Source organism: Mobula birostris, chromosome 27, assembly GCF_030028105.1.
Source record: "Mobula birostris isolate sMobBir1 chromosome 27, sMobBir1.hap1, whole genome shotgun sequence".
Classification (NCBI taxonomy): domain Eukaryota; kingdom Metazoa; phylum Chordata; class Chondrichthyes; order Myliobatiformes; family Myliobatidae; genus Mobula; species Mobula birostris.
Genome location: NC_092396.1, coordinates 4,280,761 through 4,306,346, shown reverse-complemented (window position 1 = coordinate 4,306,346; position 25,586 = coordinate 4,280,761). Strand labels below are relative to the sequence as shown.

Here is a 25,586-nt window from a genome sequence, read left to right as displayed (position 1 = left end):
AGCAAAAATAAAGAACTAAATAAATAATTTTAAACACAAGAGATCCCACAGCTGCTGGAAATCCAAAGCAACACACAAAATGCTGGAGGAACTCAGCAAGTCAGGCAGTTTCTATGGCAATGAATAAACAGTTGATAGTTTGGGCCAAGACCCTTCAGCACTACCGGAAAGAAAGGGGGAGGATGCCAGAATAAGATGGCGGGGTGGTGGGGAAGGGGAAAAGAGGACAAGCTAGAAGGTGATTGGTGAAGTCAAGTGGGTGGGTGGGAGGGAGGGAGGATGAAGTAAGAAGCTGGGAGGTGATAGGTGGAAAAGGTAAAGGGCTGAAGAAGAAGGAATCTGATAGGAGAGGAGAGTGGACCATAGGAGAATGAGAAGATGGGGAGGCACAGGGGCAGGGGGGTGGGGTGTGGAGAAGAGGTAAGAGGCCAGAGTGGGGAAATGAAGAAGAGGGAAAGGGGACAAATAAATTGTTTACTTGTTTATACATTGCATGGATTTGAATAGAAAGGCATTAGAAGGTAGTTAATTATGCTTAACATCTGCAAAGGTTGTTTGGTGGCTATGGTAGGGTGCAAGACAAAAATTATTAAAAGTTACAAAATAAACAGATAATGTACTTTACTAGCTTATACACTGTATAGATTTGAATACTACAATATTACTGTGAGGTAGTTAATCATGTTTAACGTTTGTAATTTTTCAGGACCAACCTGTGCTGATAAGCACAACCCATGTGACCCGAAGCCCTGCCATCCATTGGCTACCTGTATGGTGTTGCCTGAAGGTGGAGCGAAGTGTGAATGTCCAATGGGGCGCGAAGGAGAGTTCTGTGAAAGAGGTAGGGCTTACATCTTCAAACCAAGCCAGGGAGAAGTCGTCTGCAGCAGTCCTCGACGTTAACGATCTGCAGTGGGATAGTTAGAGATTTATCAGTGCTTATTTCATTTGGGAACACTTTGATTAGATGCTGATGTGCAATCAAAATTCATGATGCGAGCAGCGCACTAATAATTTGCTTTTATACTTAAAAGGGCCTCTGATGGTTCTGTGCTCATTTTGATTCCATTTCCCAGATTTATAATGTTGTGAAAATATAAAGAGTTGCACCCGAGGTGACTAAATGCCTTGTCATAGAGGCATACGGTGCTACAGAAACAGTGCTACAGCCCATCTAGTCCATGTTATTCTTCCTAGTCCCATTGAGCCGCACCTGAAGCATCTCCCTCCATACCCCTTCCGCCCATGTACCTATCCAAATTTCCCTTAAATTTTGAAATCAAACCGGCATCCACCACTTCTGCTGGCAGTTCATTCCACACGTACCACCCTCTGAGTGAAGAAGTACCCCTTCAGTTTTCCCTTAAGTATTTCACCTTTCACCCTTAACCCGTCACCTCCAGTTCTAGTTCATACCAACCCCAGTGGAAAAAGCCTACTTGCATTTACCCTGTCTATACCCCTCATAATTTTATATACCTCTTTCAAATCTCCCGTCAATCTCCTACACTCTAGGGAACAAAGTCCAAACCTGTTCAACCTTCCCCTATAATTCAGGTCCTCAAGTCCTGCCAATATCCTTGTCATGCGACACGTTCTATTTAAGACCAGATGGTCCATGAATACAAGAGATGAAAGGAACTGCTAAGATTTCTGTACCTTGCATAGTGATGGAGAAACAGTTTTACACAAAATAACAGATCATAAAGTGCCAAGATCAAGGAAGTGTAGGAAATGTCTCAGAATTTAGCCAAGTGATGTGTGTTAGAGATTCTGCTTTTACACAAATGTCTGATTTTGCTAACAGACCTGTGGTTGAAGGTTAAGTAGGTTAATATTTTTTTCCCCTGGAGCATAAGAGAATGAGAGAAGATTTAATAGAGGTTTAAAAATTTAGGAGGGGTATAGATAAGGTAAATACAAAGCAGGCTTCTTCCCCTGAGGTAGAGTGAAACTACAACTAAACATCATGTGATAAGGGTGAAAGGTGAAATGTGTAAGGAAAACTTCTTCACTCAGAGTGTGGAACCAGCTGCCAGTGGCAGTGGTGGATGTGGTTTCAATTTCAACATTTACGATAGTACGTGGATAGGAGGGTGTGGAGAACTACAGTCCAGCCGCGAGTCAATGGGACGAGACAGAATAATAGTTTGGCAGGGACTAGATGGGCCAAAGGGCCTGCATCTCTCTGTATGACTCTATGCAGCAATGAATTGATGGACATATCACCATTGCTACCTCTTTTTGTTTTGGTCCTTGCAAGTGTGAAATGAACGGACTAGAACTATGTTGAAACTAAAATCTCTTCAGTTGCGATCCTTTCACAGAACCTGAATTTGGCGTTGACTTGGTTTCCATTGTTGGCCAAATTCTGGGAACGTGTAGAAACTTGAAAAGCAAATTATGTGTCAAATAAAGTGTTAGTACACTTAGTGGCCACTTTACTGGCTACACCTGTACACCTCTGCACCTGTTTGTTAATGCAAATATCTGATCAGCCAATCATGTAGCAGCAACTCAAAGCTTAAAAGCATGCAGATATGATCAAGAGATTCAGTTGCTGTTCAAACCAAACATCAAAATGGGGAAGAAATGTGATCTAAGTGACATTGATCATGGATTGATTACTGGTGCCAGATAGCATGGTTTGAGTATCTCAAAAACAGCTGATCTCCTGAGATTTTCACGCATAACAGTCTCTAGAGTTTACAGAGAATGGTACAAGAAACAAAAAACATTCAGTGAGTGGCAGTTCTGCGTGTGAAAATGCCTTGTTAATGAGAGAGGTCAGAGGAGAATGGTCAGACTGGTTGAAGCTGACAGGAAGGTGACAGTAACTCAGATAACCACACATTACAACAGTGGCGTGCAGAAGAGCATCTTTATATTCACAACATGTCAAACCTTGAAGTGGATGGGCTCCAGCAGCAGAAGACCACAAACATACACTCAGTGCCACCATATTAAAGTACATAATAAAGTCACCACTGAGTATACGTATATTAAATTGTCCTTACCCATTATATTTTTTTTAATGTTCTTTCATCTTAGTTCTTTGCAGTCATGAGAGAGGCTAGTTCATGTGAGAACATAAGGGGCAATCTCCACACCCAAATTAAATTCAGTAACCTTTGCTGGGAATACAGACATCCCACCTCTCCCGGAAGGTCCGGGAGTCTCCCGCAAATTTATAGTGACTCCCTGATGCCCACAAATTATATACAATGTCTCGGAAATTGATATTTTTTGAGAGCGAGCGTGAGAGAGCGTGCGAGAGAGTGAGCACAAGAGCGAGAGAGTGCGCGCGATGGAGAGAGAGCAAGAGCAAGAGCGAGAGAGTTGCAAAAAAAGTCAGAGTGGCAGAGTGTTCCAAAAAAAGAAAATATGAAACATACGTCACCCCAGACTACACTAAAGTGTACCCCTGCCCAATAGGGGTCAAAATAATGACAGTGTTGCTCGCTGCACTGTTTGCAACAGTGACTTTTCCATTGCCCATGTTGGGTTAAAATGTAAAAGACATGTTGAGTTGAGTTTAACAGGTGTCATTCATTCATTAGCATAGCTAATGTTATTTAAACTAGCTGGCTAGCTGCTAAGGAGCTACTCTATTGCAGACATCCCACCTCTCCCGGAAGTCTCCCGCAAATTGATGGTGCCACCTCCCTGAAATGAGTTTTTGCAGGGTGGGATGTTTGGGAATAGGGATGACAAAAATATCAGGTGTTCTTTGTGTTTGCTGGTTTGGATGATTGCCTCCTGCGATGCGAAGCTTCTCCAATAAGTGGTGCTCTAACTTCATGCAGTGTCATTTTATTCAGTGCAAGCCAACCAGTGCCTCTGTCCCATATCAAACCGGTTGTATAGTAAAGATAGGATTGCCCTGACGAAGGATCTCGTCGCGAGACTTCGATTGTTTATTCCTCTCCATTGATGCTGCCTGACCTGTTGAGTTCCTCCAGCATTTTCTCTGTGTGTTGCTCTGGATTTCCAGCACCTGCAGAATCTAATGGGTCTCTGGTTTGATTTATTATTGTCACATATACTGAGGCACAGTGCAAGATGTATTGTTCGTACAGATCAATGTATTACCCAGTACACTGAGGTAAAACAATAGGAGTGTCGACAGTGCAGTGCAGGTAGACAATGAGGTAGAAGGTTGCTGAACCAGCATGAATAACTCCACTCACCTCGATGCTGAACTAGACTCACTTTCAATGACTCTACAACTCATGTTCTCAGTATTAATTATATGTTTTATTACGGGCACCACGGTAGTGTAACAGTTAGAAAGATGCCATTACCACTTTAGGTGATCTGGAGTTGGGAATTCAGTTCCGACACTGTTCTGTAAGAAGCCTATGTACGTCTGCCGTGTGCATGTGTGGCTTTACCCCCAGTGCTCCGGGTTCCTCCGTCGGTCCAACAACGTCTGCTGTAGGTTAATTGCTCATTGTAACTTGTCTCGTGATTAGGTGAGGGTTAATCTGGATTGTGGGGTTGCTTGGGCGGTGAGGCTCGAAGGTCTGGAAGGGCCTACTACACACTGTATTGTGAAAGAAATAAGATTTTTTTGCACCATTTCTCCTCTTTTGCACTCTGGTTGTTTGCTGGACATTCTTAAATTTATAGTCTTTCAATAATTCTATTGTATTTCTTTATTTTCTTGTAAATGCCAGCAAGAAAATGAATCTCTGGGTAGTGTATGGAGGCATGTATGTACTTTGGTAATAAATTTACTTTGAACTTTGAGGGTTGTAATGAGGTAGACTGTGAGGCCAAGAGTCCATCTTATCATTCTAGAGAAACTTTGAATAGTTTTATAACAGTGGGGATTGAAGCTGTCCTTGTGTGTTCTGGGGTCTTTGCTGTCTGCCGATGGATTGGTGTGGGGGTGCACGTTGATGATTGCACGCAAACAGAGCAGCAAAGTGCAAAACAAGATAAACTGTACAAGAATAAATAGATTGATGTTAGGTAGATACACAGGTACATAAATAAATAGATAGATTAATAAATAGTACTGAGAGGATGAGATATAGAGTTCTGAAAGTGAGTATGATTACTGGAGTCTGTCGGTTTGGGGTGAGTGAAGTTATCGATACTTGTTCAGGAGCCTGATGGTTGAGGGACAATAACTGTTCCTGAAGCTGGTGGTGCAGGACCCAAGTCTCCTGTATCTCCTTTCCGACAGCAGTAGCGAGAAGAGAGAATGGTCTGGATCAGCATCACAGTTGAATTGTGATCTGGTTTACATGGCTTTTTTAGTGAGAGTCAAGCAAGTGAAGTCTGTATTTCCTGTGCTGAGCAGGAGAGAGTAACGAGCAACCTTTTACAAAAAAACGCGTAAAACTTAAAGTGGTTTGAAACCATTTGTTCTCCTTCCGCTCCCTGCCTTTTAAAGATGATTATTCTGGGAATGTACTCTAAATTGCATTTGGCACACAGCGTAAAGGCTGTTCAACCTATTCAACACTTTCCCCAGAGAATGCTAAGTGCTACAGCATTAACAAGGTTCAAAGCAATGTATGTCAAATTATAGCCGTCAGCAGAAGAGCTAAAGAAATCAATGCAAAGCTTTTGATTCAGTTTGTGCATTTCATTGAGGGAATTCAGGGGTACGAAATTCCACATTACACCAATGCATTATTCCTTTGCTTTATATAGCCTGGTGTATTTAATTCATAAATCTGAAATCACTGAGTGAAATCTCTCTCAATTAGAAACTTGGATTCCTATTCCCATTCCGACATGTTGTTGGTCCATGGCCTCCTCTTGTGCCGCAATGAGGCTGGCCTCAGGGTGGAGGAGCAACATCTTATATTCTGTCTGGGTAGTCTCCAAGCGGATGGCATGAATATTGATTTTTCCTTCCAGAAAAATATTTTTCCCTCCTCCTCCTCTCTTCTATTCCCCACTCTGGGTTCTTACCTCTTCTCACATCCCCCTCAATCCTCTCCTCCTTACCTTTCTCCCATGGTACACTCTCCTCTCCTATCTCATTCCTTCCCCTCTAGCCCAATATCTTTCCCACCCACCTGGCTTTACCTATCACCTTCTGGCTATTCTCCTTCCTCTCCCCCCTACCACCTTCTTATTCTGGTGTCTTCCCCGTCCTTTCCACACCTGAAGAAGGATCTTGCCCTGAAACGTTGATTGCTGATTCATTTCCATAGATGCTGCCTGACCTGCTGAGGTCCTCCAGCATTTTGTGTGTGTTGCCTCAGTTAGAAATTTATCATTCAAATGTAGAAAGCAATATTGCAGAAGTGACAATGCATTTTTCAATTATTCTTCCAAACTCCAATACTGAACATAGAATGTGGATTCAGTGGACACTTTATTAGCTACATGAGGCACTTAATAAATTGGCCATTGAGTGGATTTCTGTATGTTTGTTGTCTTCTGCTGCTGGAGCCCATCCACTTCAAAGTTTGACATGTTGTGCATCAGAGATGCTCTTCTGCACACCACTGTTGTAACGTGTGGTTATTTATGTTCCTGTCGCCTTCCAGTCAGCTTGAACCAGTCTCTAATCTCTCATTAACAAGGTGTTCTCACCCACAGAACTGCAAAGCACTGGATGTTCTGTTGTTTCTCGCACCGTTCTCCATATACTGGAGAGACTTGTGTGTGAAAACCCCAGGAGATCAGTAATTTCAGAGATACTCAAACCACTCCGTCTGGCACCAACAATCATTCCCCAGTCAAAATCACTTGGAACACATTTCTTTCCCATTCCGATGTTTGGTCTGAACAACAACTGAACCTCTTGGCCGTGGGTCTGCATGCTTTTATGCATTGAGTTTCTGCCATGTGATTAGCTGATTAGATGTTTGCATTAATGAGCAGGTGCACAGGTGTACCTAATAAAGTGGCCACTGAGTGTAGAACGTAGAACATTATAGCACCCTTCAGCTCACAATGTTGTGCCAACCTTTTAACCTACACTCAAATCAATCTAACTCTTCCCTCCCACATAAACTTCCACTCTTCTATCATCCATGTGCCTATGTGAGAGTCTCGTAAATGTCCCTAATGTATCCACCACTCTCTGTGTATAAAACCTACCGCTGATATCCCCACTCCACAGTAAAGAGTTCTAATAAAGAGCCAACATTTCAGGCCAAGACTCTTCATCAGGACTGGAAAGGAAGGAAGAAGCCAGAATAATAAGGTGAGGAGAGGGGTGGAGGACAAGCTAGCAAGAGATAGGTGAGATCAATTGGGATGGGGGGAATGAAGTAAGCAACTGGGAGGTGATAGGTGGAAGAGATAAAGGGCTGAAGAATAAGGAATCTGAAAGGAGAGGAGAGTGGACCATGGGAGAAAGGGAAAGAGGAGAGGAACCAGAGGGAGGTGATGGGCAGGTGAGGAGAAGAAATGAGGTATGAGGGAAGCCAGAATGGGGAATGGAATAAGAGAAAAGGGGAGGAGGGAGAAATTACCAGAAGATAGAAAAATTGATGTTCTTCCCACCAGGTTGGAGGCCATTCAGTTGGAACGTGAGGTGCTGTTCTTCCAACCTGAGATTGACCTCATCATGGTAATATGGGAGACCATGGACTGACATGTCAGAATCTCAGAACAGATTGGATCTAAATTCTCTGGAGTTTCAAGAAATGAAAAATTAAGCCAATTAAGAGGACTGAACTAGGAAGATACTGTTTTTCAAATGAAGATTTCCCCTTGGAAGAAACTGAGTCCTGACAGAGGTCTCTGCCAGAAACGCCAACTCTATATTCCTCTCCATAGATGTTACCTGACCTACTGAGTTCCTTCAGCATTTTGTGTGTAACTGTTTCTCCTGGTGGAGGAATCTGCAAGTCTGTTCAAGGAGTCATTTTTGGACAAAGCCTGGATTTCATTATACTTATAAGTATTTCTTCTGTTTCAGAATCCGAGAAGGACCAGGGCAACACTTTCATCCCAAATTTTAATGGATATTCGTACCTGGAAATGAATGGAATCCACACATTTTCCGATGACTTGTCGTGAGTTTAATCAGTGTTAAACCTGAACTCTAACCTGCCAATGCTCGGTGCTATGCACACACCACTAAACCTCTCCCCACCCCAACAATTCTCCAACTAGCTTGCTTCCAGAAACTGAGTGAGTATGACTACTTTTCACAATGCACCATGTTGCATTCACAAACGTTCAATCTGTTCAGATGAGAAGGAAGGTAAATTATAATTATTGTTGGTATCAGTCTAGGGACATGGCCAATGTTGGAAGCTTTAGAGATAATGCAGAGGAGATTTACCAGGATGTTGCTTTGAATTAGTGAGCACGTCTTATGAGGAAAGGTTGAGTGAGCTCGGGCTTTTCGAAGGAGAATGAGAAGTGGCTTGATGGAGATGCACAATATAATAAGAAGACCGCCAGAGACTTTTCCCAGGGAAGGTACGGATAATGTGAGGGGCATAACTTTAAGATGTTTGAGGGAAAGTATATGGGGGATGTAAGAGGTACTTTTTTTACACATAGAGTGGTGGGGTGCACTGGCAGAGGTGGTGGTAGAGGCATAGAGGCATACTGACATTCAGAAGACTGTTAGAGAGTGTGTCTCATGAGGAGAGGTGGAATGAGCTAGCTTTGGAGTCAAGGAGGATGAGATGTGACTTGATGGAGGTGTACAAGATGATAAGAGGTGTAGATCGGGTGGACGACCAGAGATGTTTTTTTCCCAGAATGGAAATAGTTAATTTGAGGGGGCACAATTTTAAAGTGTTTGGAGGAATGTACCAGGGGGACGTCAGAGATCAAACACAGAAAAATTGCGAAGAGTTAACTGTGATTATGAGATATAACTAATGAGTTGTAACTGTACATGAATGTGAAGCAATGATAATGATTGAAGGGGAAATTGCCTTAGTGATAAAATTCTTAGTTCATTAGGACTCAGATGCTCTGATTTTTAATAGTGTTAAGTTCAGGTGGAATCAAAGGGGTTGAATCTATCAGTTTAATGCCGAAGCAAAGGAGGTGAAGACGAATCTGTGTTGCCCATTAGTGGAGCAGTCAGCAGAGAGCAGCCCTTTGGAATTCAATTATTCAATGAGTGCTGTGTATCGGAATTTTGGTGTTCACATCACTGAAACGTGAACTGGAATCCTGGGGAGATGGAGGTTTACTCAGCCATGGAGAAGTGAGAATTTGGAAGGCTTTGTTGTATTAAATAATCCTTACCTTGCCAAAATGGTGCACAGAGTTTTTAACACCTAAGACATAGGATTGAAATTAGGCCATTTGGCCATCGAGTCTGCTCCACCATTCCATCATAGCAGATTTATTATTCCTCTCAACCCTATTCTCCTGCCTTCTCCCTGTAACCTTTGATGCCTTTACTAATCAGAAACCTATCACTTTAAATATATCCATGTCTTGGCCTCCATAGTCATCCAAGGCAATGAATTCCACAGAGTCACCACGCTCTGGCTGAAGAAATTTCCTCCTCATCACTGTTCTAAAGGGACGTCCTTCTATTCTGAGGCTGTGCCCTCCCTCACCACAGGAAACATCCTCTCCACATCCACTGTATCTAGCTGTTTCAATATTCTGTAGACTTCAATGAGATTCCACCCCCCCATTCTTCTAAACTCCTACAAATACAAGCCCAAAGCCATCAAATACTCCTCATACATTAACCCCTTTCATTCCCATTTTAGACTGAAGCTAGAATACCTTATGACTACTTGCAGTAGACTGCCTTCATCACCATAAAAGATTGAATGAGCTTTGGAACTGAAAGTATAATGTGACGTGTCCTCCCTCATACTCTGAGTACAAGGGAAAGAATCCAAAGTTGTACCTCTGTCTTTGGCACGTTAGGTTGATTATTTGGAGACCTATGCTTCCAAAATCACTTAACAAGCAGATAAATAAGTTGACTTTCTAGATCTTTGAACATAGAACAGTACAGGCCAGTTGACCCGCGATGTTTGCTGACCTTTAATACAACTCTGCGATCAATTTAGCCTTCCCCACCCACATAGTTCTCCATTTTGATTTCATTTATGTACCTGCCTCAGAGTCTCTTGAATATCCCTAATATATCTGCCTCTACCACCGTCCATGCCAGTGTGTCCCTCCACACTCTAAAAATTCTGCCTCTAACATCCTCCCCTATACTTTACTCCAAAGATCTTAAAATTATGCCCTCTCATTTTAGTCATTTCCTCCCTGGGAAAAAGTCTCTGGCTGTCTCCTCTATCCATGCCTCTTATCACCTTATACACCTCTATCAAGTTACCTCTCATCCTCCTTTGCTCAAGGAGAAAAGTTCTAGCTCGCTCAACATTTCGTCATAAGACACGCCATCTCCTCTGCACCCTCTCTAAAGCTTCCACATCCTCTCTATGACGAGCTCACCAGACTGAACACAGTTCTCCAAGTGTGACCTAACCAGGGTTTTATCGACTGCAACATTAACTCGTGGCTCTCGAACTCAATCCCCCAACTAATGAAGGTCAACACATCATACACCTTCTTAACTATCTTACCAACTTGCATGGCAACTATGAGAGATCTATTGACATGGACCCCAAGATCCCTTTGCTTGTCTTAACCATTTTATGCTTTTTGAATATGGAGTTACTGAAGGCATTGAGTTGCAAGCTCAAGTACAGAATTATAGGAGACCATTTGGTGAATCCCACTCCCTGTAAAGCAATCCCATTGATCACATTCTCTATTCTACCTTGTAACACACCAATTTATTTCTCTTGTGCTTATTGACATCATCGATATATCTTGTTTCCACTGTCTTCATAGTCAGTGACATCTTGCTCATTACCCCTCATTGTACTAAAATAGTTCCTCATATGTCAGCAGCCTCCACATCTCATGCCCCATACCTTAAACCTGTGGCCTCTGGTCCATAAGACCATAAAACATAGGAGCAAAATCAGGCCATCAAGTCTGCTCTGCCATTCCATCATGGCTGATTAATTATCCCTTTTAACCTCAATCTCCTGCCTTTTCCACATAATTTTTGACACATTGACTCATAAAGAACCAGTCAACCTCTGTTTTATATACACCCAATTACCTGACCTCCACAGCCATCTGTGGCAATGAATTCCACAGATTCACCACCCTCTGGCTAAAGAAATTCCTCCTCATCTCTGTTCTAAGTGGACATCCCTCTATTCTGAGGCTATGCCCCACTACAGAAAATATCCTCTCCACATCAACTCTAATCTCCACATCAAATCTTTCAATATTCAATAGGTATCAATGAGATTTACCCCCCCTTCCCCAATTCTTCTAAATTCCAGTCAGTACAGGTCCAGAGCCACCAAATGCTCCTCATGTGTTAACCCTTTCATTTTTGGAATCATTCTCGTGGACCCTCTCCAATGCCAGCACATCTTTTCTTAGGTAAGGGGCTCAAATTTGCTCACAATACTCCAAGGGCAGTCTGACCAATGTCTTATAAAGCCTCAGCATTATATCCCTGCTTCTGTATTCTAGTCCACTCAAAATGAATGCTAACATTGCGTTTGCTTTGCTTACCACTGACTCAACCTGCATTTTAACATATAGGGAGTTCTGCACGAAGACTCACAAGTCCCTTTGCTCCTCTGATCTTTGAATTTTCTCCCCATCTCCATCCATACACCATCAGATAACTCTGCTTTGTCCAGCTCACGTAAACCTGCCTAAACCTCGGGATAACGTTGAAGACCATTTGTACACTTCGATTCTGTGTGGGGAGGGTGTGAGAGTGGGAGACTTCGGGGTAGTTGAGTGGAAAACCTTTGTACCTTGGTAACAAGCTGTTTGATTACAGTCAGAAGCTGTCGATGGAGGTGGTGTTCTTGCCCATGGACCACAACGGAATGATCTTCTACAATGGGCAGAAGACTGATGGCCGCGGAGATTTCGTGTCGCTCAACCTACGGGATGGCTATTTGGAGTTTAAATATGATCTTGGCAAAGGACCTGCAGTAATCAGGTAATACGGGAAAGAAAAGCACAGGGTCTTAATTTACCGTCGTCCACGTAAGCCAGGAAATGTGGCAAATCTGTCAGGAAGTATAGAGGAGGCTTAACCCAAATACAGAGCACCCAAGACGATTTAGCGACAAGTGATAATTTTAATAATAAACTGCAAAATAACAAGCCACAAGGGGCCATGAAACAAGAGCGAACAGATACTAAACGCAATAGGCAACAAGGTAGCTGAAGGCTAGTGTGATGAGTGAACAAGGACTGTGAATGAGATCTTGGTTTAATTAAGCTGCAGCAGATGGGGTGGAGATAATTCTGTACCTAAGGAGGTATAAGGTGCTCCTTCCCTCTGCCAGCCTGCCGGTCACCCTTGGTGTAGCACCTGCTTGCCCCCCCTCCCCCCACAAAAGACACTGCCCAGAAGAAGGCAATGGTACACCACTTCTTTAGAACATTTGCCAAGAACAATCATGGTCATGAGACAGTGATCGCGGACGTTATACGATACGGCACACAATGAATGAATGCAGGTGATAAGGTGGAAATGAGTTGTAAGTGACTCCCATGAACTGTGTGCAGACTGGGAGGGCCTGCCTTTGTAGGCCTGACAAAATCTTTATGAGATATCCCTGAAGTTGAAAATTGTTTGATTATAGAATCTCTGTTATCTTTTGATACTTTTAGACCATAAAATTGATAGTATAGGTGCAGAATTAGGCCACTCAGCACATCATGTCTGCTCTGACGTTCGATCATGGCTGATTTATTTTCCCTCCCCATCCAGGCCATGCTCTCTTCTCATTACTACCATCAGTAAGGAGGTGCAGGGACCTCAGGTCCCACACCACCAGGTTCAGAAACAGTTATTACCCTACAACAATTAGGATCCTGAATCAGCATAGATAACTCCAATCACCCCAACACTGAACTGATTCCACAACCTACAGACTCACTTTCAATGACTCTACGATTCATGTTTTCAATATTATTTTTTATTTGCACAATTTATCTTCTTTTGCACTTTGGTTGTTTGTAGTTTTTGTTTATGTATAGTTCTTTATAAGTTCTATCGTATGTCCTTATTGTAAATGCCTACAGGAAAATGAATCCCAAGGGTGTATGAGGTGACTTTGTTCATAAATTTGACGTAACACTCCTAACCTCATAATACAAAGGAGCAGAATTAGGCCATTCAGCACTCGAGTCTACTCCACCATTCCATCATGACTGATTTATTATCCCTCTCAACCGGATTCTCCTGCCTTCACCCCGTAACCTTTGATACCCTGACTAATCCAGAGTCTATCATCCTCTATCTTAAATACACCTAGTGACTTGGGCTCCACAGCTGTCTGTGGCGATGAATTCCACAGATTCACCACCCTCTGGCTAAAGAAACTCCTCCTCATCTCTGTTCTAAAGGGACGTCCTTGTTGGCTGTTCTTGTGCTGTACAAGTCAACTTGTCCATAAGACTTTAAGGCATCAGAGCAGAATTAGGCCATTCGGCCCATTGAGTCTGCTTCGGCATTCCATCATGGCTAACTTACTATCCCTCTCAAGCCCATTCCTCTGCCTTCTCACTGTAACCTTTGACACCCTTTAAGAATCCTGACATCCAGAGTTATCTTCCACAATTCATTGATTACGTTCAGTACATATTTATTCAAGTGGAATCTGTAGTTTTAATTAGATGTATATGAACTTTACAACCTTCAGGGATGAAAATCTACCTGCAAAAGCTGAATTAATTCCATTGCCTGAAAGCACATACCACCAGGCTCAAGGACAGCTTCTACAGCACTATTGTCAGACTTTTGAATGGACCTCTTGAATGATACATTGGACTCTTGGCCTCACAATCTACCTTGCTGTGGTCTTGCACTTTATCATTTACCTGCATTGCAATTTTTTGATAGCTTTTTTGTCCTGCATTCTGTTTGTGTTCTCCCTTGTTCTACCTCAATGCATTGTGTAATGATCTGATCTGTGTGAACAGTTTGCAAGACAAGCTTTTCACTGTATTTTGGTACATGTGACAATAATAAACCACTTCCAATGATCAGGAATCCTCCACTGTCCAACGATCTGCTCGGGTAGCATAGTGGTTAGAGTGACACTGTTACAGCTAGGAGCATTCTGGAGTTCAGAGTTCAATTCTAATACTAAATGTAAGGAGTTTGTACGCTCTCCCCATGAACATAGATTTCCCTGGGGTACATCGGTTCCTCCCTCAGTCCAAGAGTTAGTAGGTTAATTGCTCAGTGCAAGTTAGCATGTGATTAGACTAGGATTAAGTAGGTGGGTTGCTGGGTGGTGCCGCTTGTTGGACCTATTCTGTGAAGTATGTCTAAATAAAATAGAATATATATATTTTTTTAAATCACTCTATTTCCTAAAAATAAGCATTTGGAATGCACGGTTGTTAAATCGGACATAATGTGCATAATGTTATGATCAGGTAAAACTTTGCTACACAGTGTTCTGTTTCCAATAACTACAGATAGAATATTAATAAGTTTTATATAACTTTCCTCCTGTAAAACAGGAGTAAGGAACGCATCCCACTCAACATATGGAACACGGTTACCGTAGAACGGAATGGTCGGAAAGGCTTAATGCATATTAACAAGGGAGAACCCATCTCTGGCGAATCCCCGGTAGGTGGACAGAAACCATCCTCTCGTCAGCTCCAACCTTCTCAGATTTCCAGTGTTGTTTGATGTGTTCCAAGTGTATCTTCACAATGTTCTCAGGAGCTGAGGATATTCCTTTGTTCATCAATGGGTTTCTGAATGGCTGGCCTTACTAATGAGCTGGTAGCTATGAGCTTCGGGATGAAGAAGCTGCAGATCTTCATTGGCTGGTAGTAGATGGGTGAGAAATCCATCCGGTCAGGAAAAGGCTTGTGTGGACCCCACAGATGTTTTCTCCAAGGCACAAAGCAGTTTGGTCGTGTGATGGAACAAGCTTTGCACTTTCAGTGGCCTTTCCTTCAATGGAACCAGCAGGCGAGTAGGCTGCAGCTGACTATGGTACAGGAAGAGGGGAAGTGTGCTCAGGTTGGTGTCTGTGGCTGGCTCACTTGAGGCCATTGAACAGGTCCACAGGGATGGTGAAAAATACATTAGTTCTCTAGAGTGTTCGCTAAGGACTTGGGTCATTAGGAACATTCTGGGCCAACTGAAAATCCGTGACGCCTTTGGAGGGGTTGTAAAGACCATTAGATGTTGGAGTAGAACTAGGCCACTCAGCCCATCGAACTTGTTCTGCCATTGCATCATGGCGGATTTACTTTCCCTCGCAATCCCATAACCTTTGATACCCTGACTAATCAAGAACCTATCAAACTCCGCTTTAGATACACTCAATGACTTGGCCTCCACAGCCGCCTGTGGCAATCAATTCCACAGATTCTCCACCCTCTGGATCAAGAAATTCCTCAAGTTTGGGCATTGGTTGCCTTGTCAAAGGTTTGGAAAGGGACTTGGATGGCATGGTATGTAGTGGTTAGCTTAATGGTATTTCAGTGCTGGCAACCCAAGTTCAATTCCCACTGCTGTCTGTAAGGAGCCTGTACATTCTCCCCCCTGACCGCAGGGTTTTCTTTGGGTGCTCCGGTTTCCTCCCACATTCCAGAGACGTAAGGGTTAATAGGTTAATTGGTCACATGGGTGGAGTGGGGCAGTGTGGGCTTGTTGGGCCGAAAAGGCCTGTCACCGTGCTGTGTCTCTGAAGAATATATAAGTACATGGTCCAATCACATTGCTGGAGCTGTGCCAGGGTTCAGCAATTGGGTATTTCCACTTACAGCTAAAATAATGACAGGCCAATAGAGTACTTAAAAGCAGGTGTGGATGCCTGGTCTTTGAAGCATGGGAAGTCACACAAGTTGTGTTTGGAAGGGATAGAGTTATTGACATGCTCTTCCATTTTGATGTTCTGCTGTGGAACAGAGAGGTAGGGAACTTGAGTTTGTTGAACTGGTCTCCCCTCTTGCCACATATGGTGGGGGTTAGGGGAGGGGCATTGGACGTTAGTGAGGTAGTGTTCATTGGTTCATTGTCCATTCAAAAATCTGATGGTGGAGGGGGAAAGAACAGTTCCTAAATATAGGGTGTGTGTCTTCAGGCTCCTGTACCTCATCCCTGATTGTAGCAACAAGGAGAGGATGTGTCCTGCGTGATGGGGGTCCTTCATGACCACCTGTTTGAGGCATTGTCTTTTGAAGATATCCTCGATGTTGGGGACTTCTTTAAAAGGAGTGAAATATAACCATTACAGTCCTGTTAGGCTCAGATGATGTCTAATATCGGCTTGGAAGTGATTCAGTGAGCTGACCAATTTAATTTTTAGATTTGAAATAAAAGAGTAATTGTAATGCGCTTGCATAATATTATAGTTCAAAGAATAAAATGAAAAATACAACATTTGATGCTTTATTCATAAAGCCCATTACCTGAGGAATTGACTGTTGTTCCTTCACATGTTTCTCTGCACTCTTACATTGGAGTGTTATTTATACCTTGGCTGGTGTAACTGTATGGTTTGATATGCATTTCTTCCCTTGTTTCTCACTGATTCCTTTTTCTCTCTTGTGTTTCTGTTTTGTGTTTTACTCTGATCTGCTTTCTGGATTTCAGAAATCACGCAAGGTAACAAAGACAAAGTGAACAAAGAGATCACAATCTCCTTTTCCCATTCCGAGTTCATCTAATTCCATTGCTAGATGTAGTGGTCGTGATAGAACCTCTCATTTTATGTTGTATACCCTCCTCAGAATCCATGTCATTAAAGTTAGTGGCAATGAAGGCAGGGTTGCTGGGGAGACGGTGTTGGGGCAGTGTCTATTAAGGATCAAGGGTCAAGGATCAACTTTATTCGCCATATACCTTTACATTACAGTTCCAAGTAAATGTATTGTCAAAGTATGTGTAAGTCACCATATACTATCCTGTAACAAAAAAAATTAACAATGATAAAGAATAAAAATTGTATTAATAAAAGTTAGAAGTAAAATATAGATATGAAATAAAATATATAAATACTAGCATGTATTTACAATGTAAACATAATTATAAAAAGTGTCTTAAAGTGTTTACAGTGCAGTGCAGTGTTGGGGGTAATCGATAGAGGAGATGGGGAGGGTTAACTAAAATGATTGATCAGATTAACTACATGGGGAAGAAACTTCTAAGATGGTGTGAAGTTTTTGTTTTTATAGGGCCTGTAGTGCTTTCAAGAAGGGAGCTTGTGGAAAAGGCAGGTTGGGTAGTGCCCACAACATGTACGGTAATGCACGTTCTACACCTATCATCTTTTAGCTTGTCCCCCTTCCACTCCCCCACCTTATTCTCACATTTCCCCCCCTTTCCTTCCAGTCCTGATGAAGGGTTTTGTCCAAAATGTCGACTGTTTATTCCTCTACATAGCTGCTGCCTGACCTGCTGAGTTTCTCCAGCATTTTATGTGTGTGTGTGTCACAATGAACCTGGTTGGCCCCTGTTAAAAGAACTCTGCATTTGATGCCATGCTGTGCTTTCAGTCCGCTTTCCTTTCTTGAAGCCACGAATAATCTCCCGGTGATTGTAGGAGTGACTTGCTCAGATATAGGAAGGGTCTGCCCCGGGTTTAGAGCCCCTCACCACACTCAGCTTACCTTCCAAAGCCTCAGCTTTGGAGCTTGCCATCGTTACTCCAAGCTCTGGCAGAAAGCAGTAGGAAACAAGCAACAACTTGAAGATAGATGTGAGTACCAGTGCAGGGTCCTGATGAAGATCTCGGCCCAAAACATTGACCCTTTACTCCTCTCCCTTAATGCTGCCTCAGCTGAGTTCCTCCAGCATGTTGAGTTGTTGTTCTGGATTTCTGGCATCTGCAGAATCTCTTGTATTTATGCTAAGAATCTTGATGAAGGATTTCAGCCTGAAACATCAACACTGTACTCCCCTCCTATCAGATTCCTTGTTTTCCAGAACTTTACCTTTCCCACCTATTATCTCCCAGTTTCTTCATTCATCCCCTCTCCTCTACCCACCCACCTTCCCCCACACCTGGTCTCACCTAACATCTGCCCTTCCCCTCCCCCAATCTTATTCTGACTTCTTCCCTCTTCCTTTCCAGCCCTAAAGAAGGGTCTTGGCTTAATATGTTGACTGTTTACATTGATACTGCCTGACCTGCTGAGTTCCTCCAGCATTTTGTGTGTGTTACTTTAGATTTTCAGCATCTACAGAAACTCTTGTGTTTATTTTAATGCAGGTTATGGTCTAGCCTGATCTTTGAAAATATTCTTGGAATAAAACGCCCCATGTGGTAAAAGTAAATTACCAAATTAGTTGAATATGAATACCAGTAAAAGAAGAAATTATTTTGATAAAAAGAACAGTGGCAATCATGAAGTATTCTTACATTCAGATTTCTTAAAGATAGACCAAAAGCTTTGACAGTAAAAATGTGCCGAAGTTTGTGTGCCACTAGACTAGTGTACTCTTACACTACCATACTGTCACTGTTACACACTTACCTACTGAATAGGGAGCTACCACGATGAGTGTCCAGTGAATTCAACTGAATTTCAGAACACATTAAAAGTAAAGTTATCCTTGTCGAAAATGACATAATTTTATCATAATTTCAGTGTCATTTTATTTATAGTTTAGTTTTCTAAAATGAAAAAGAAGATTCAAAAAATTGGCAACTCTGACATAACTAACCTTATAAGACAAAGTGCAAGAACATTTTATACAGTTAAAAACTGATGTGCCAGCTGCAACTTTAATTAAAATATATTTAAATATCTAAATTTACCTATAAAGACAAAGTTGCTGCATATTGTGTGTGATCACATATCTGATTACACGCACACAATTGTGTGTGTGTGTGTGTGTGTAATTTGTCTGACATTATTTATCCATCCACCACATATGTGATCTTGCGTTAGACACGAGATTCTGAAGATGCTGGAAATGTAGAGCAACACACACAAAGTGCTGGAGAGAATCAGTAGCCAGGCAGATAGACGATGCCTGATTTACAGAGCTCCTCCAGCATTTTGCCTTGTGTTGCTTAATTTTGTCCTGTTTTCAGGAGCTCAGCTGCATGCAGCCTGTTTTTTTTTTTAGCGCATCGGAGTTTGTTCCCTCCAACCACATGGGTGTCCTCCGGGTGCTCCAGCTTCCCCCTACATTCCAATGGCGTATGGGTTAGAAGGTTAATTGGTGACATGAGTGTAACTAGGTGTCATGGGCTCATTGGACCAGAAGGGCCTGTGACAGTGCTGTACCTAGGCACAAGAAATAGAAGCAGGGAGAAGCTATTCAACCCAACTTACCTGTTTGCCAATTCAATTAGATCATGTTTGAACTTTAACCTCAGTGTCGAAGGTCAGGTTTGACACTCGGTAATTTAGGGCCCAACGAAGACAAGATAAAAGGCCTCCAAACCAATATCTGGGGTGCCATGCTGACGTAGCAGCGCAACACTATTACAGCTCGGGGCGTCGGAGTTCAGAGTTCAATTCCAGCATCCTCTTTACGAAAGTTTGTATGTTCTTCCTGTGTGTGTGGGATTCCTCCAAGTTATCTGGTTTCCTCCCACACTCCAAAGACATTCCAGTTCATAGTTTAATTGGTCATTGTAAATTTTCCTATGATTAGGCTAAGGTTAAATCAGTGGGTTGCCAGGCAGGGCAACTCAGTGGGCCGGAAGGGTGTGTTCCACATTGTATCACTAAATAAAACAAATAAATAAATAAATTTGTTGATTGACTTAAAATGGAAAACAACCTAGCCCAATCTGTACCCTCAGGCATGTTAGTGCCTGACAGCTGGAACTTTAAAAATTCCCGAAGAAAATTTCTATTTGGACTCCAGTCCCGTCATGAGTTTGTATTCTACTTTATTTCAACCAGTCTGAGCGAGCCACTGACATGATCTGCTGCAGAATTCTGCACAAACACACCAGCTGTTAGCTGGAACTTTTAACAGTCAGCTTTTGGGAAGGGTACATTTAGGAATCTGGGAATATGCCTCTGACTGTGCACCCAGTTGACTAGTATCTCATTTCTTCCTATTAAACCCATCTTCCCTACTGGGGCATAGGCAGCTGACGGTAGCTTGAAAGAGCCCTCTGTCCTGGAGTTACAGAAGGCTGATTGTCCCTCTGGTTTCTGCTTTCCCCACACGACTTCATACATCTTCCAGGCAAACATCCCTCTCCCAGGGATGAAGTCCTTGGAGCTCCTGTTGCTGTTTCTGTTGCTCTGGGTTTTTATGGGATGGAGTTGCTAACCCCTTGCCCAGTCCTCCTCCTTTCTCACCTGGGCTTGGGATCATCCAGGTTGTCCCATTTATATGTTTAAAACCGGAGCACCATGTTTCATAATTAATATCGCTGGCATATGTTGTGAAATTTGTCGTTTTGCAGTAGTAGTACGTTACTATACATAATAAAAAATATAAATTACAATGAGAAATATTATGTGAATTTTAATTAAATTAGTAGTAGTACAAAAAGAGAGCAAAAACAAAAAAAAATAGTGAGGTAGTGTACATGGGTTCAATATCCATTCAGAAATCTGGTTGAGTGTGTGTCTTCAGGCTCCTGTACCTCCTCCTCTTGATGGTAGCAATGAGAAGAGGGCATGTCCTGGGTGATGGATGTCCTTAATGAAGTCTTTTGAGGCATCACCTATTGAAGATGGCCTGGATGCTGGGGAAGTTGATGCCCATGATGGAGTCGGCTGTGTTTGTAACCCTCTGCAGCTTTTTCCGATCCCGTGCAGTGCAGCCTCGCCATACCAGACGGTGATGCACCGGTCAGTATGCTCCCCCAGTACAACCGTAGAAATTTGTGAGAGTTTTGGTCACATACCAAAAGACTCATTTGGAAAACTTGTTCGGAAATTGATTGGGAAGGCAATGGATTTATGGTCTTATTTAGCAGGATCCCGATGGGCAACCTTTATCACGCAGGGGCTGGTGGACATATGAAACAAGGGGCCTAAGGAAATGGTAGAGGTGGGAGCAATAACATTTATTTATTATTATTACACAGATGAGAAAGGTTTAGAGCGATATAGGTCAAATGTGGGGAAATGGGACTAGCTCAAGTAGGTAATATGGATGGGCCAAACGGCCTGTTCCCATGTTGTGAAACACTATGACTCTAAATAATAAAGGGCGCTTGTTATACCTTCCTCTGAAATTGATTCTATGTAGGTCAATGGATTGATTTTCTGAGGCAGGAGACAATGGCTGGCTGTGTGTTTTAACTACTTACTAGACATGGGTCACTAGCGACGTCAATCTGAAAGAAAAATTTCAAAGTTCAACATAAATTTATATTAAAGTACATGTATGTCACCATATACTACCCTGAGATTCATTTTTTGTGGGCATTCATAGTAAATACAAGAAACAAAAAGTAGAAATAATAACAAATAAATAAGCAATGAATACCAAGAACATGAGATGAAAAGTTATTGAAAGTGAGTCCAGGCCTTTCCACTGCAAGTCAAAACGTGCTGAGATAAGCTAAACAGAAGGGATTCTGCAGATGCTAGAAGTCCGAAGAAACACACACAAAATGCTGGAGGAACTTAGCAGGTCAGGCAGCATCTATGGAGGTGAATAAACGGTCGACGTATCAGCCAAGACCCTTCCGCAGGACTGGAAAGGAAGGGAGAAGATGCCAGAATGAGAAGGTAGGGAAGAGGAAGGGGTGCAAGCTGACGGGTGATTGGTGAGATCGGGTGAGGGGGAAGGTGGGGGGGGGGATGAAGTAAGAAGCTGAGAGGTGATAGGTGGAAGAGGTAATGGACTGAAGAAGAAGTTATCTGATAGGAGAGGAGAGCGAACCATGGGAGAAAGGGCACTGGAGGGTGGTGATAGGCAGTTGAGAGCGAGAGAAGAGATAAGAGAGGGACCAGAGTGGGGAATGTAATAAGAGAAAAGGGGAGGAAGGTAGGGGGCTAGATAAGAGGAAAAGGTTAGGTTGAAATGGAGGAGGTTAAAGGGTCAGCACAACATCGTTCAGGCACATCAGTGGTCAGGCATTCACTGCCAATGGTACATACAAAATTCCCTGCAGATGCTGGGGTCAAAGCAACACGCACAACATGCTGGAGGAACTCAGCAGGTCGGGCAGCATCCGTGGAAACGAACAGTCAACGTTTCGGGCCTGACGAAGGGTCTCGGCCCGAAATGTTGACTGTTCGTTTCCACGGATGCTGCCCGACCTGCTGAGTTCCTTCAGTGTGTCATGCGTGCCAATGGTACAACTTGATGAGGATTGTAACACACACAAAATGCTGGAGGCACTCAACAGGTCAGGCAACATCGATGGAGGGGAGTAAACAGTTGACATTTTAACCTGACTCCTTTTATCAAGACTGGAAAGGAAAGGAAGAGGGCAAAAGCCAGAATAAGGAGGTGGGGGTGGGGGGAGGAGGATGAAATGAGAAGCTGGGAGATGATAGGTGGAAGAAGTAAAGGGATGAAGAAGAATGAATCTGATGGGTGAAACAGGTGAGGGGGAAGGTAGGTGGGTGAAGATAAGGTAGAATTTCCTCAGAAAGGGAATAAAAAGCTTAGAGGTAGCTGTTCTGTGATCAGAGAGTGAGATTCATTTGTGAGGTTTTAATCAGCAGCATTTCTATGCACCTGATTTCTATTCACAAGTTCTTCCTTGGCATGAGCCACACTTGGGATCTAATTTAGAGAGCTTTTCATTGCACTCTGCTTCCTTTTCAATCCCCTTCGCCAGCCCTGCATCCCTCATCTAGTGCCTTATTTCACCATTACCGTGTTACATCGCTCATAACCATTCTTGAGTTTAAAGTCGGCCTGTCACACTCGGCATAGTTAATTTTATCTGTATTAAATGCGACTCTAGAGAGCAATGCTCGCGGTGTCAGTGCAACGAGCCTGCATTTCATTTTTAACAACGAACCCTGAGAATTAAATTGCGTTGTTAAAGTGACAGGCTGACTTTCAACTGAAATATTATGCCACATTTTGTTTCATCTTTGATGTGCAATTATCTAAACAAATTGATTCTCAATAAGTTTGTATAATTAAAGGTGCACTGTTCTTCATCCCAAGGCCCCACACACAGGTTTGAACCTCAAGGAAGCTTTGTATGTGGGAGGCGCACCGGATTTCAATAAATTCGCTCGAGCTGCTGCGATCACCTCTGGCTTCACGGGTGCCATTCAAAAGGTAAATAGAATTGGAATCATCAGCAATTTTGTTGCATTGAGCACAGAGACGTGAATAAAGATGATTAATCATTAATTAACCTTAGGTTCTTTGCTCAGTAATTGGAATCTTCTCGGTACATCTCCCAACCGTTATTTGATTTCTCAATGTATGTGTCTGGTCATTATTTGTAGTGGAGTGCACCCTGGATTTTTTTTTTTATTTACTTCACTTCTGATCAGAGTCAAAAGTCAAAGTAAATTTATTATCAAAGTACATATATGCCACCATATACAACCCTGAGATTCATTTTCTTCTGGGCGTTTACAGGAAAATAAAAAATGCAATAGAATTTATGAAAAAACTATACATATACAAAGACTGACAAATAATCAATGTGTAAAAGATGACAAACCATGCAACTAATAAATAAATAATAAGTATAGAGAATTTTTAAAATATAGATATATTCAGTGGCCACTTTATTAGGTACACCTGCTCGTTACTGCAAATATCTAAACAGTCAATCATGTGGCACCAACCCAATGCATAAAAGCATGCAAACATGGTCAAGGGGTTCAGTTGTTGTTCAGACCAAACATCAGAATGGGGAAGAAATGTGATCCAAGTGACATTGACTGTGGATTGATAGCTGGTGCCAGATGGGGTGGTTTGAGTATCTCTGAAATTACTGATCTCCTGGGATTTTCACCCACAACAGTTTCTAGAGTTTACAAAGAATGGTGCATAAAACAAAAAAAAATGCAGTGAAAACGCCAGGGGTAAAGGTCAGAGAAGAATCGTCAGACTGGTTCAAGCTGACAGGAAGGTGACATTAACTCAGATAACCACACGTTACAACAGTGGTGTGCAGAAGAGCACCTCTGAATGCACAGCACATCAAACCTTGACGTGGATGGTCCACAGCAGCAGAAGACCATAAACATGCACTCAGTGACCACTTTATTTTGGTACAGGAGGTACGTAATAAAATGGCCACTGAGTCTATGTAATCCTGATTTAATGGAATGTAATTTCCTTTGAAGCATAACTCCAAGTTCTGATCATTGGAGTCTGTCGTCTTTCTGCATTGTCCTCCCAGACTGTCCTGCCTGTGCCCCAGTTGTTTTGTCAAACCAAAGTGAGCTTTAAGGTGATGGTACCTCTGGTGGGCAGCTCAGAGAACTGGAGATATCACCACCACAAAATGCCCGAAGTCTGCTGGTGGGATAAGTGGAGCAGTGTCCATATCCCAGGTCAACACCCCAGCACCAAGGCTCAAACCACTCTCAGACAGCTCCAATACCTCATACCTGGCACGACCTCTAAAGTGACCATTGAGATCCATCACAGCAAGAGATTGCCAAGAGGGCACAAGGACTTCCCATGCCCTTTGCACCTCCTCAGATGAGTTTGTCCGAGTGTGTTAAGTGGCATTAGATGATGAGGCCTAGTTCCGAGTATTGTGTGCAGTTCTGGTCAACTACCGATAGGAAAGATAGCAGTGAGTTTGAAATAGTCGTCGTCGTCGTCATCATCATCATCATCATCATGTGCCGTGTCATATGATGTGGGTGATCATGGTCTTTCCATGACCATGACTGTTCTTGACAAATTTTTCTCCAGAAGTGATTTGCCATTGCCAACTTCTGGGCAGTGTCTTTACAAGACTGGTGACCCCAGCCATTATCAATACTCTTCAGAGATCGTCTGCCTGGCGTCAGTGGTCACATAACCAGGACTTGTGATATGCACCAGCTGCTCATACAACCATCCACCGCCTGCCCCCATGGCTTCACGTGAGCCTGACTAGAGGGGGCAAAGCAGGTCCTATACCTTGCCCAAGGGTGACCTGCAGGCCAGCGGAGGGAAGGAGTGCTTTACACCTCCTTTGGCTGGATGTATCTCTGCCCTGCCACCCAAATGAAACAGTACAGAGAAGATTTACAAGGCTGTTGCTGGGATCTGAAGACCTGAGTTATTGGGAAAGGTTGAATAGGTTACAATTTTATTCCCTAGAGTTTGGGAGAATGCGGGGAAATTTGATAAAGATGTACAAAATTGTAAGAGGTAGAGAAAAAGTAAATGCAAGCAGACTTTTTCCCTTAACCTATGACCTCTAGTCCTAGTCTTACCCAACCTTCCATTGAGGTTGGGTGAGAATAGAATGAGAGGTCATAGGTTATGGGTGAAAGGTGAAATAATTAAGGGTGGTGCAAGTGTGGATTGAGCTGCCAGAGAAAGTGGTGGATGTGGGTTTGACTTCAAAATTTAAGAGAATTTGGATAGGTACATGGATGGGAGGGGTAAGGAGGGTTATGGTCCAGGTGGATGTTGATGGGACTATGCAGAATAGCAGTGCAGCACGGACTAACTGAGCCAGAGGCCCTGTCTGTGTGCTGTAGTGCTCTGTGACACTATTGGCTAA

At 42.8% G+C, this 25,586-nt stretch overlaps 1 protein-coding gene across 4 annotated transcripts in view; it reads left to right on the top strand.

Moving 5' to 3' along the window:
• Positions 1 to 25,586, top strand: part of agrn (agrin) — a 546,801-nt gene that overhangs the window by 486,717 nt on the left and 34,498 nt on the right. For all 4 annotated transcript variants that reach the window (XM_072245169.1, XM_072245168.1, XM_072245171.1 and 1 more), the window contains 5 exons: positions 707 to 841; positions 7,898 to 7,994; positions 11,798 to 11,962; positions 14,506 to 14,617; positions 23,063 to 23,179. In XM_072245169.1, coding sequence (XP_072101270.1) covers positions 707 to 841; positions 7,898 to 7,994; positions 11,798 to 11,962; positions 14,506 to 14,617; positions 23,063 to 23,179 — 626 coding nt within the window. The remainder of the gene's footprint in view (positions 1 to 706; positions 842 to 7,897; positions 7,995 to 11,797; positions 11,963 to 14,505; positions 14,618 to 23,062; positions 23,180 to 25,586) is intronic.